Source organism: Pristiophorus japonicus, chromosome 9, assembly GCF_044704955.1.
Source record: "Pristiophorus japonicus isolate sPriJap1 chromosome 9, sPriJap1.hap1, whole genome shotgun sequence".
NCBI classification, from domain to species: Eukaryota; Metazoa; Chordata; class Chondrichthyes; family Pristiophoridae; genus Pristiophorus; species Pristiophorus japonicus.
Genome location: NC_091985.1, coordinates 203533670 through 203545400, shown reverse-complemented (window position 1 = coordinate 203545400; position 11731 = coordinate 203533670). Strand labels below are relative to the sequence as shown.

Sequence of the window (11731 nt, the reverse complement as noted above, 5' to 3'; positions counted from 1 at the left end):
AATAAAAGCAGAGTAACACCAAATTTTAGCAAAAAAAAAGAGAAATGCGTATCTGCCAATCTCTACATAGCCGAGATGTGGAGGGGCTGGTAAAGGCAAAAATGCAGGAAAGTATGTAGGAACAGTTGGGCCAACGGTTCTGGGACAGAACCTAGAGCGTGGAGGTAGCACACGGTGGCAGAATGCGAGGCCGAACACACGCTATTCAGAGCTGAAGTAACACGCGTAATGGGAGTAGTCACTGTAAATTGGGGATTGATAATGGGAGTTACCCAAAATAAAGGTGAATCCGCACACGACTATGGTGAAAGAAAATACACCAGCTTCCTAGCATACTCAGGGATAGCCCAACCCAACAGAAATAATGCAGCCTTCCTAAAAATGTTGAAAGATGGGCTCAGCGGCGCACACCAAGCTATTCTTAAAACCGGATTAGTCACCATGCAAGGTTATGACGAACTAATGCGATGGGCAACCGGACTAGACAACAGAAAATAAAGAGAGCCGCTGCAGAGGATTTAGAAACCGTGGGGGTAGTAGGAAAACCCGAAGTCTGTTATAACTGCAACAAACCCGGGCAAAAGTGATGGATGGAATGTAGAGAGGCCCCTCTTTTGTGCTGAAGGAGAGATAAGGGGAAGTTAGTTGCTATGGTGACTGTTTAAAAGAAGCAGGGAGGAATTTTTTTTAAAGATGTTTAGTGGGAATGAAATTCTAGACATATATCAGAGAAAAGTGCTGGAATCTACAGGGGATCGGTTTAAAGTAATGGCGGCGGGGGGGAGGTTTAGAGAAGATTTTTTTTCACCCAGAGGGTGGTGGGGGTCTGGAACTCACTGCCTGAAAGGGTGGTAGAGGCAGAAACTCTCACCACATTTTAAAAATACTTGGATGTGCACTTAGAGTGTACGGGGATCAGAAATGGAAACTGGTTCAAGGAATAATGGATAGTTATGACTCAATGAAAAGGGAAGATCATGTTTCTTACTGTTCTGATGTTTTTCTTGGGTGTTTAAAGTTTTTGGGAAGGCATGTTCCTTTGTGTGGCTGTTGCTCCTCCCCTTTTTCCAAGTGCCATTGGTTAGTTTAAGATTGGAATTACTGTGTAACTGGGGAGAAAAGGATGAAATGCAATTGTGTGCGAAGTTGTTTTCCTGAATGTTTATTTTAAAAGTAAAAGCACAGAGACTTTACAAAAGTAAAAATTTATTTAACTGGAAAGTTAAACTGGAAAGGCTGCAAGCTGTGTGACTGAAGATGACATCGATTGATGGTGTCTGTATTTGTCGGCTTTTGAAACAAAGCCAGCTGTGGACTCTCTTTTAATTCAGTGGGCGATACCTTTTGAATATTGGAAATTTTCTTAATTTGAAGAGAATATTTGCTCCTGGGGTAGAAGGAATTTTAGGATCATGTTACAAATTAACCCCTCAGGCTCTTAAGCAGGGTCACCAGGGATTCTCTGTTTCTTTTGTTTTAAGTAGATGACCATCGGGAAGAAGCGATGCTGTTTAATGGGGTTAATGGATTGTGCCTGAGGGATCAGGAGGGCACCATAACCGACTATATCTAGCCCCAAGTAAGCCTCGGGAGTGGGAGGTTGGCGGGGGATGGGTGCTGCAGGTAAATGAACAAAACTATGCCAGGGTGTAAGTTTTGAACTCCGGTACAAGGGACCGTATAACTTTGTTGAGAAAGCTAGTCCCATGGAATATGCAGTCCGCTTACCTAAGAGAATTAAATAGTTTTATATTAACCAGTTTACGTTTTTTTTAATTCACCAGCAGGTACCGAGATGAGAAGAAATGGTTATGAACATGGGGAGCTGGATTCGTCCCCTCCAGGGGAATAAGGAAGAATGGGATACCCCCACCTAATCAGGTTCTGTATGATCCAAAGGGAAGTGGACAGGACACGGGAGCTGGAAGAATCTCTTCGGGTCCCAGATCTGGAACCACCTCCTGTCCACAGACATACCTCGCAAACCCCTCCAATCTCACAAAGTAGTAAGAGACATATCGTGAATGATAGAAGTAGGGTCGGCCGAGGGTATAGGATAAGGATATATTTACAGTGGCATGGGAATCATACCACTGTAACCGTCCATTATATTAAGGAATGCAAGGAAGGGAGCACGGTTGTACAGCTGTAGAGTTTAAAAAAAAGACTCATCCAAAGGTTCATTCTCCTGTGAATAAATAGATTTGTGTGGAAAACAAATTGTTTGTCATGAACACGTCCAAAGGCCAACAAATGGGCTAATGGTAATCCCAACTCAGATGATATTGTACTATGATGTGCATCACAAAGTGGTACCTGTAATATTGAATCTGATCAGAGTGGGAGTGGTGCAAACCTAAAACAGCACGGCTACATGGGAGAATGATCAAGGGATTTTGGCAGAGGGCCAGTACAACCTGCACTGAATTCAGGTAGAGTGATGGGCTTGATCGTACCGTGCTGGGAATTTTGTTTTACCTCAGTCCAAACTGTGAGAATTGGGGCGTGGGTTTCATTAAATATTTATTTGCATAGGCAAGTAAATATCACTGTAAGAAAGGAGTTAAAGGTGTAACTGCCAAAGGTCAGATATAATGAATTTGGATAGTTAATTGGGCCAATTGAGGACCAAGTCCAATGGGCATTACGCGAAATGGAGATCAGAGGGTCACAAAAGCTAAACGCTGAGGTGATACTTACAGTACATATGATCGAGATAGTCCGACAAAGAACAATGAGACGATGTGTGGTTTTCATGTTATCTGTTGTCTAACAACAACCGACACACACTATCGGTATGCGGTGGGGATGGAAACTTTTAACACATTTGACATAGCCGGTATAGACCAAGAAGTTTAGAACTTAGCGCAACACTTAAGAACCCTTCTACAAAAGGGAAACAATCTAACTTCCTGGTTGTTGGAAACGGGGGACAAGGTTGCCAGACAAATGTTGCAAGTCGAGGAAATCCTAGAGCCCCATGCCCAGACTGTCAATAAGATAAGTACGCGACGGCATGAGTTAACCCACAAGACACATAGGAACTCGTATGTGCAATGTAATATACATGGTTACTGGGGAATATCCAACACAATGTAAACCAGATGAAACAGGGAAAAATACCTGATTGGATAAGTAATGAGCAGTTGTCCAAATGGATTAAAGAAGGTATTACCCTCTGCGATGTTCGTAAGACAACACAGTGTTCTTATTCCCAAATAATTGTATTACCAGAGAAGTGAAATTGATATGATCCTAGCTATCCCACAAATACAGGGTATTTGTGGGCAGTACATAACAAACGTGAAATACAAGGTCAATCTTGGGATCAATTCCACAATATGCCCCCTTATGCAGTAAAACCCAGTGGCACATTCCAAGGGGTGCACATTGATGGCTGCATGCAATATTTGGATGTGGTAGTGTGCATGCACCCCATGGAAGGAGGGCAATGCACAACGTGCAGGTTCACACAGATGGTTAATTGCATGTTGGAAATTAGTCCCCTTAGTCATGGAGGGACTGAGGTGGCAGCCCAGGATGAAGGGACTTACTGCATATATACCAAAAAAACTAAGTCTGAGTATGATAGTGCCGAATGTGCGATCCCACAACCTAATTTCAGCTTTATGCCTAAAACTGTGGTATACCTATTCCCGCAAAGAAAGGAACACGTCAAGAACATCACTTTAAACAATCCGAGATGGGATGATGAAATGAAACAATATGAGATATCAAGTTGGCAAGACATTCCCCTCTGCTCATACAGCAGAGCCTGGCCTCCAGTTGTCTTGGACCCCCTTGCCACTGGACCAAGACTTTTCTCTGTTAAACCCTTGTGGCAGCCGGTGTGCAACGGCCACCCCATGTTAAAAGAACTCATGCACAGGCATCTTCCACCCTTCAAAGTGAAGTTCGGGACCTGGAACGTCAGGACTCTCATGGACAACTCAGTCACCTGAGAACTCCCTTTTGGAATGGAAGCAAGTCTTCCTTGATTTCGAGGGACTGCCTATGATGATCATGAAGACATTCCCCATCTCGAAGAACATTTGACACAGTTGAAAAAGGACACTGAGAAAAGCATATGGCATTATCATGAGATTTTGGAAGATACCATACAGCATTCGAACGACATTGAGGAATCCCTGAAGGATACTCAATGGTGGGAACATGTATGGAATTGTGGAATGAATGTCATATATTCTCTTGCGTTTGGTGGTCATACAGTGAGGGCTAGCTGTTGGATGGGGAATTGGGTTATGCATGGCATGCAGAAAGAGGCAAAGGAAAGCAAAGGCTTTAATTATTAAACAGCAAAAAGTACTAGCCACGCACCCTGAAATATTCTGAGACGTAGGTTATGTCCCGAGTCCCCCAAACTGCGTGGCTGATCACCACAGAACGGAGCAGGGGACACAGGACGAAGCAGAATTAGGTTGGTAATCTTGGGCTGGGTAGCCCAGAACCAAAATGGGGGACTGAAGTGGGGCTTTCGAGCCCTGCTATAATTAAACGGTTTAGAATGGGTCTCTGGATTCAATTGAGCTAATAGGATTTTGCAGTGGTCAGCTTTTCTGCTGGCTTAATGGGCAGTTGAGATAACATTAGGAATAACATGTTGACTTTGCAATGACCAACGGATGTAAGCTGTGTGACTTGGAGATTGCACCACGGGGGCCTAGGAGAGCAGGAAAGTCGAACAATGGGCAGAGATGAAATGTTAACAGGATTACATCTGGCCTAAGCAAGGTTCCTAGTAGCAACAACAGATTGTGGTCACATCAGTCATATGCTTCTTCGGTAATGGAGACGGTACCTTACTGTTACATGAGCTAGACATAAAACATAGGCAAGTGATTAGGTGACGTGGAAGGGAGGTAACCAATCAGCCACTGTGCATGTGGGCTTTAGGCTAATTAAATTGTGCCAAGGGATCTTGCGCAAGGCCTCGCAAAAGCCGATTTTCAGGGCGCGATGCGGATGCGCTGAAAACCGGCTTTTCTGATCTGTCAAGATTTCTCTGGATAGATCCTCCACATCCCTGTTAGAAGGACATTTGCATGGGAGAGATTGGGCTATTTGCTCAACTCATGCCCAACAAATGTCCTTCAAACTTTTACTCCTGGTAAAAGCAGGCACATAGCTTACTTTTACCAGCGTAAGAGTTTTAAAAGATATATATATAAAAATAAATTTAATCAATCATTTTTATGTTTAAAAAACCCTGTCCATTAAGGTAAGTTTATTTTTAACCCTATTAAAATACATCAAAAAATTTCCAAAAAATATTTTCTTTTTCTAAAACATTTAATTACATTTAATTTCAATTAATTTTAAATATGTGAAGTGGTTTGTAGAATTTATTATGCTGTGTTTTGATGTTTTACGAGCATTTTCTCATTGATAGTAATGGGAACTCGCCCAAAAGAAGATCTCATTTTTATCAATGAGAATGCTACTAGTGATTGGTGGTCCAGGCCCATGTGACTCCAGCATTTCCGTACGTAGGTGGAAGTCATCTCTCCGTATACTGTGCAGCGAATGAAGGTCTTCGACTGGAATCGAAAGTGCCATCGTGACCACCAGGTATTTTTGTTCAATTTTTTCAGGTTGGAGGCATTCGTCCAAAGGAAGCCTCCAACCACCATTGTCCTCCCAATAAGGGAAATAAATCACTGGTGGGAGTGGTCTATAGGCCCTAACAATAGCTACGCTGTAGGACAGAGTATAAATCAATAAATAATGGGGGCTGGTAAGAAAGATACGGCAATCATCATGGGCGACTTTAATCTTCATATAGATTGAGACCACACCTGGAGTACTGTGTGCAGTTTTGATCTCCTTATTTAAGGAGGGATATACTGGAGGCAGTACAGAGAAGGTTCACGAGGTTGATTCCTGAGATGAAGCGGTTGTCTTATGAAAAAAGGTTGAACAGGTTGGGCCTATACGCGCTGGAGTTTAGAAGAATGAGAGGTGATCTTATTGAAACGTATAAGATTCTGAGGGGACTCAACAAGGTAGGTGCAAAGAGGGTGTTTCCGCTCTTGGGGGAATCTAGAACTAGGGGGCATACTGTTTCAGAATAAGGGATCGGCCATTTAGGAAGGAGATGAGAAGGAATTTGTTCTCAAAGGGTCGTGAATCTTTGGAATTCTCTGCCCCAGAGAGCTGTGGAGGTTGGGTCGTTGAATATATTTAAGATGGAGATGGACATATTTTTGAATGAAAAGGGAGTCCAGGGTTATGGGGAGCAGACAGGGAAGTGGGGTTGAGGCCAGGATCAGATCAGCCATGATCGTATTGAATGGCAGAGCAGGCTCGATAAGCTGAATGGTCTACTGTTCCTATTTCTTATGTTCTCCCTCTCTCCCGACCCCTGTTCCTCTGTTCTTGATACAGATCCAGTGGGAGTGGCCTTGTCCCATGGAGTTGGACCATAAGAACATAAGAAATAGGAGCAGGAGTAGGCCATTTGGTTCCTCGATCATGCTCCATCATTCAATAACATCATGGCTGATCTGATCCTGACCTCAACTCCACTTCCCTGCCCACTCCCCATAATCCTTGACTCCCTTTTCATTCAAAAATCTGTCCATCTCTGCCTTAAATATATTCAATGACCCAGCCTCCACAGCTCTCTGGGGCAAAGAATTCCACAGATTTACAACCCTCAGAGAGAAGAAATTCCTCCTTATCTCAGTTTTTAATGGGCGGCCACTTATTCAGAAACTATGGCCCTTACTTCTAGATTCCCCCATGAGTGGAAATATGCTCTCTGCATCTACCTTGTCGAGCCCCCTCATATTGCGAATTGGGGGGGGGGGGGGGCACACGCAGAAGGGCACAACAATGTTCGTGCAGATAATCACTTTGTTCCTTCAAAGTTGCGGCATTCTCTGCCTCCTCCGCTCCCTGTGGTGAAGCAGTCCCGACCGTGCTCAAACAGATACCTGCATGTAGCATAAGAAAAACCCTCTATGAAACCCCCTGTCAGCCCGCTGTGCTCCGGTGGATACAGCCCCCTTTACAGGCCTCCGTCCAGATCGGCAGGAAGCAGTTTCAACAACAGTGTGCAGAGACCCGCGCCGAGAGCCTGGCAGATAGATATCACCGGGATAAAGTCAGTGAGCTCACTCTCACCATGCAATGCCTGGGGGAGTGAGGTCGAACAGCACAGAGAAAAGACAGACTTGCAATTCTATAGCGCCTTTCATGACCATCGACCTCTCAAAGCGTTTTACAGCCAACGAAGTACTTTCGCGGTGTAGTCGCTGTTGCAATGTGGGCAACACAGCAGCTAATCTGCGCACAGCAAGCTCCCACAGACAGCGATGTGATAATTGCCCAGATCATCTGTTGTTTTGTAATGTTGACTGGGGGATAATATTGGCCTCAGGACAAGGTTCCCTGATGACCTGGTAATTCACTTCTCCCTTGGCACCTCCAGGGTTGACCATGCCCTGCGACATTCCCATACCTACACTGTGAAACATTTCCCAGTTGGATTATGCACAGCACCGCAGTTCAATTTCAGGCTCTGCCTGCAGTGGGCAGCCGATCTGATCCCACCCGATCCGCGCCAGCGCCCGAGACCAATTTCTCGAGATTTTAAAAGGGGAGAATGATCCAGACGGAAACATTGGCAATCATTATTCAAGCATTGTAGTTTTATTGGATTGCAATTCTGAGCATACAGAGCCAAGCGACGGTACACCCACAAAAAGCCACACCCCACAATCTGCACCGCGGAACAGCAAGCGGGAGCTTTTCCGGGAAGCAGCTTGCATTGAGCATTCAGTGAAAGAGGTTTGGTGCAGATTCTCTTCTCCAACAGGTTGAGCACAGGAAGGACAGTCAATCAGTAGAGGGGAGGGCAGAATTCGGAGCAGAGGGCCCGGCGTTGGGTCTGCTCAACTCTTCGGTGGCTGGGTCTGCACAGTTTTCCGCAGCTGATTTTGGCAGAATAAAATCGTCGCTGTTTAAGGGTTGCAGTGAAGACACCTTGTCATTGTATTTATATTTTCCGTAGTCTTGGATGTCGTCACCTTTAAAGGCGATGAAACAATCGCCTGTGAAATGGGGACCGTCGTATAGGATCCACACGCCTCCCGTCACCTTGTGGGACGAGGCCATATTGTCGAACTTAGAATTTTTCAGATCTGTTTCATCATTCTGGGCAATGTGCTTCCTACCTTTATAATCAGTGTGTTGGTACAGTTCAATCTTTCTCACATCTAGCGCTTCTGTCACCAGGCGCAAGAATTTGATCCGTTCCTTCATCTTGTCAGACAGCACATGGTCCCCTTCTCCATAAACCACGAATTCTCCCTTGCCACGGAGTCCCTCTCCTTCTTGCTCCATGTCCGTGTATGAAACCCAGTGTTTGCCTTGCACCGTCAGGGATTGAGCACGGTCACTCCACGAAACATCCGCAAGGTTATTCACTTTGTCCCTAAAGCAGTACGCAGGGCCGACAAAGTTGGGATTCTCGAACAGGATAATCCTGCCGGTCATCTTGACTGCGGATTCGGTGGGTGATCAGTGACACTGCAAACATTCAGTGGTTTGCAGCTTGATGCCTGGCCTTATATTCACTATCTCCCTGTTGACACAGCACATTATAACCACTGCTCAGCGTCCATAGGTGAATCATCAAAAGCTTCACCCAGAATTGCTCCAACCCCGAATGGGTGGAGCACAACTTGATCAGCAGGAGGTAGAGACACATTGCACAAGATCCTGGAACCTGCCCTGTCAGCAATTGCAGTGGCGCCGAAATTCTGTCACGCAAGAAAGAAGGCGCTCCTCCTGAATTTGTGGGGCCATTACCGAAAGGCCCAATCGATTTTCAGCCTAAAAAGTTGAAAAGTGGGTTCCAGTGCTAAGGAGCCTTTCCAAAGTGCAGTTTGCAGCGGTGTGGCTGTGTTCATGAAGCGGAATCCCTACGGAGAAATTCAACATGCTGGTAATGTGTTTGCAACAAGTCAACTGCTCCCTGGCCGCCTTAAAGTCAGGGTTTGTAGCTTGGCCCCGAGAGGAGAAGGAGTTCACGTGGAGCATGGCTGGTGTGAGAGCAGCAAGGAGGGCAAGCCGCTTCCAATATTGTCTCCGTCAGGGACCCTGTTTAAAGAGGGAGTCTCTCACTGTCAGGGACCCTATTTAAAGAGGGAGTCGCTCCATCAGCGACCCTGTTTAAAGAGGGAGTCTCTTCCTCAGGGACACTGTTTAAAGAGGGAGTCTCTAACAGTCAGGGACCCTGTTTAAAGAGGGCCAATCTCCATAAGGGACCCTGTTTAAAGGGGGAGTCTCTCACTGTCAGGGACCCTATTTAAAGAGGGAGTCTCTCATTGTCAGGGACCCAGTTTAAAGAGGGAATCCCACCATCAGGGACCCTGTTTAAAGAGGGAGTCTCTCACTGTCAGGGACACTGTTTAAAGAGGGCCTATCTCCATAAGGGACCCTGTTTAAAGAGGGAGTCTCTCACTGTCAGGGACCCTGTTTAAAGAGGGAGTCTCTCACTGTCAGGGACCCTGTTTAAAGAGGGAGGCTCTCACTGTCAGGGACCCTGTTTAAAGAGGGAGTCTCTCACTGTCAGGGACCCTGTTTAAAGAGGGAGTCTCTCACTGTCAGAGACCCTGTTTAAAGAGGGCCTATCTCCATAAGGGACCCTGTTTAAAGAGGGAGTCCCACCATCAGGGACCCTGTTTGAAGAGGGAGTCCCACCATCAGAGACCCTGTTTAAAGAGGGAGTCGCTCACTGTCAGGGACCCTGTTTAAAGAGGGAGTCTCTCACTGTCAGGGACCCTGTTTAAAGAGGGAGTCTCTCACTGTCAGGGACCCTGTTTAAAGAGGGAGTCTCCCCATTGTTATGCTTTCGGTACAAACTCACAAACACACAGGCTTTAAGATGGCTGATAACTTCAGGAATGCCTGTCAGGTGACCTGAACTATTTATTCTTATAAACAGCACTGACTGCAATGGCACAGTAGTCCACTGGGTGGAGCTATATATATTAAACTTCTCCCTCCTTAATGAAGTAGTAATTAAAACAAACAATCATCATACATAACTTGCATGGTTATACATAAGAAAAGATATGGACTTATTTTGCCATATTTACAAATCAAGCTTAACCACTTGTTTTCTGTTTCGAAAAGGATACCTTCGTTCTTTAACAGAACCTTCCAAATATGGTGTCAAACTTAGACTCGTTCTAGGCTGATCCCGGGGAATGTTTTCCTCCAAGGGATGCCCTTGATTTACAGTTGAACTCTCTGCAACTTCAGACTGTTTGTCTGCCTGACTCGGACTCAGACTTAAATTCTGACTACCTCTTGGACTTATTTCCAGTACATTTGATGTAAGATATACTACTGGTACGTTACTTGTATCAAAACTATCTAATGAGTCGGAAATAATCGAATCATGTGAACCTTCAACTCCTTCCATGTCTGTCGGTAAAATATGATCAATGTGAACAAACCTAACCTGTCCATGATCAAACATCTTGAACAAATATGTGCGAGGACCACATATCTTCACCACTCTTCCTGTTGTCACTTTAACCATTTATGGTGATGGTTCTTCACTCTCACCTTCTGATTTCAATTCACACTTCTTTATTTTACTCTACCTCTATCATGATTCTCCTTCTATCTTAATTATTTCTCTTCTACGGACAGTGCCAAGTTTGGTTTTAACAATGAGAATCTGGTTCGTGGCTGTCATTTGAGAAACAACTCTGCTGGTGTTCTACCAGTAGTTGTATGAGGAGAATTACTATACGTAATTAGAAAATGAGCTAATTTGTGGTCCAATGTCGTTTCTTTGAATTTGGATCCAACATCTGTTGATGAGGGCACATTTTACAATTTGTACTGTGCATTCTGCTGCACCATTTGAAGCAGGCTGGTACGGTGGAACCTTGGTATGTTTCACACCATTTTTGTTCGTGAACTTTGAAAATTCTTCTGAACAAAATTGTGGTCCATTATCAGAAACAATTTCTTCTGGGAGGCCAAATGAAGAAAATAATCTTCGCAAAATGTCTAATGTTTTACTTGTTGTTATTTTCCGCATTGGAAACACCTCGACACACTTTGAATGGCTATGAACCACAATTGTTGTCTTTCTAGCACAGCAAAAACGATATGTAAACTTTGCCCCACCCTGGGAGGCCATTTCCATGGTTGTAATGGTACTGATGGTGGTTTCGTGCTTATCGATTGACATGTCATACACCGACTGACGATGTATTCTATATCTTTATTTAGACCTGGCCACCATAAGTAACTGCATGCAAAACTCTTGGTCAAGCACATTCCCAGGTGTTGGTCATGAAGATCTCCTAATAATTTGGACCTGAATTTATTTGGTATAACCACTCTGGTACCCCCATGATACAATCTTTATCGACTGATAATTCATTCCTAAAAATGAAGAATGGTTGAATATAAGAACATAAGAAATAGGAACAGGAGTAGGCCATATGGCTCCTCAAGCCTGTTCGGCCATTCAATAAGATCATGGCTGATCTGATCATAGACTCAGCACGCTGCCCATTCCCCATAATCCCTTCTCCCCTTATCGTTTAAGAAACTATCTATTTCTGTCTTAAATTTATTCAATGTCCCAGCTTCCACAGCTTTATGAGGCAGCAAATTCTACAGATTTACAACCCTCTGAGAGAAGAAATGTCACCTCATCTCTGTTTTAAATAGGTGG

General features: G+C 44.5%; 1 protein-coding gene across 1 annotated transcript; it reads right to left on the bottom strand.

Annotated features, from left to right (window-relative positions):
• Window positions 1–7860: 7860 nt before the first annotated feature.
• Window positions 7861–8520, bottom strand: LOC139274069 (epidermal differentiation-specific protein-like). Its single transcript, XM_070891120.1, has one exon. It carries the CDS (start codon window positions 8518–8520, stop codon window positions 7861–7863), a length of 660 nt encoding a protein of 219 aa, XP_070747221.1.
• Between the last annotated feature and the right edge of the window lie 3211 nt (window positions 8521–11731).

Bases quoted from the DNA above. Each gene is read 5' to 3' on its own strand.
- LOC139274069 (XM_070891120.1), bottom strand. From the start codon at position 8,520: ATGACCGGCAGGATTATCCTGTTCGAGAATCCCAACTTTGTCGGCCCT.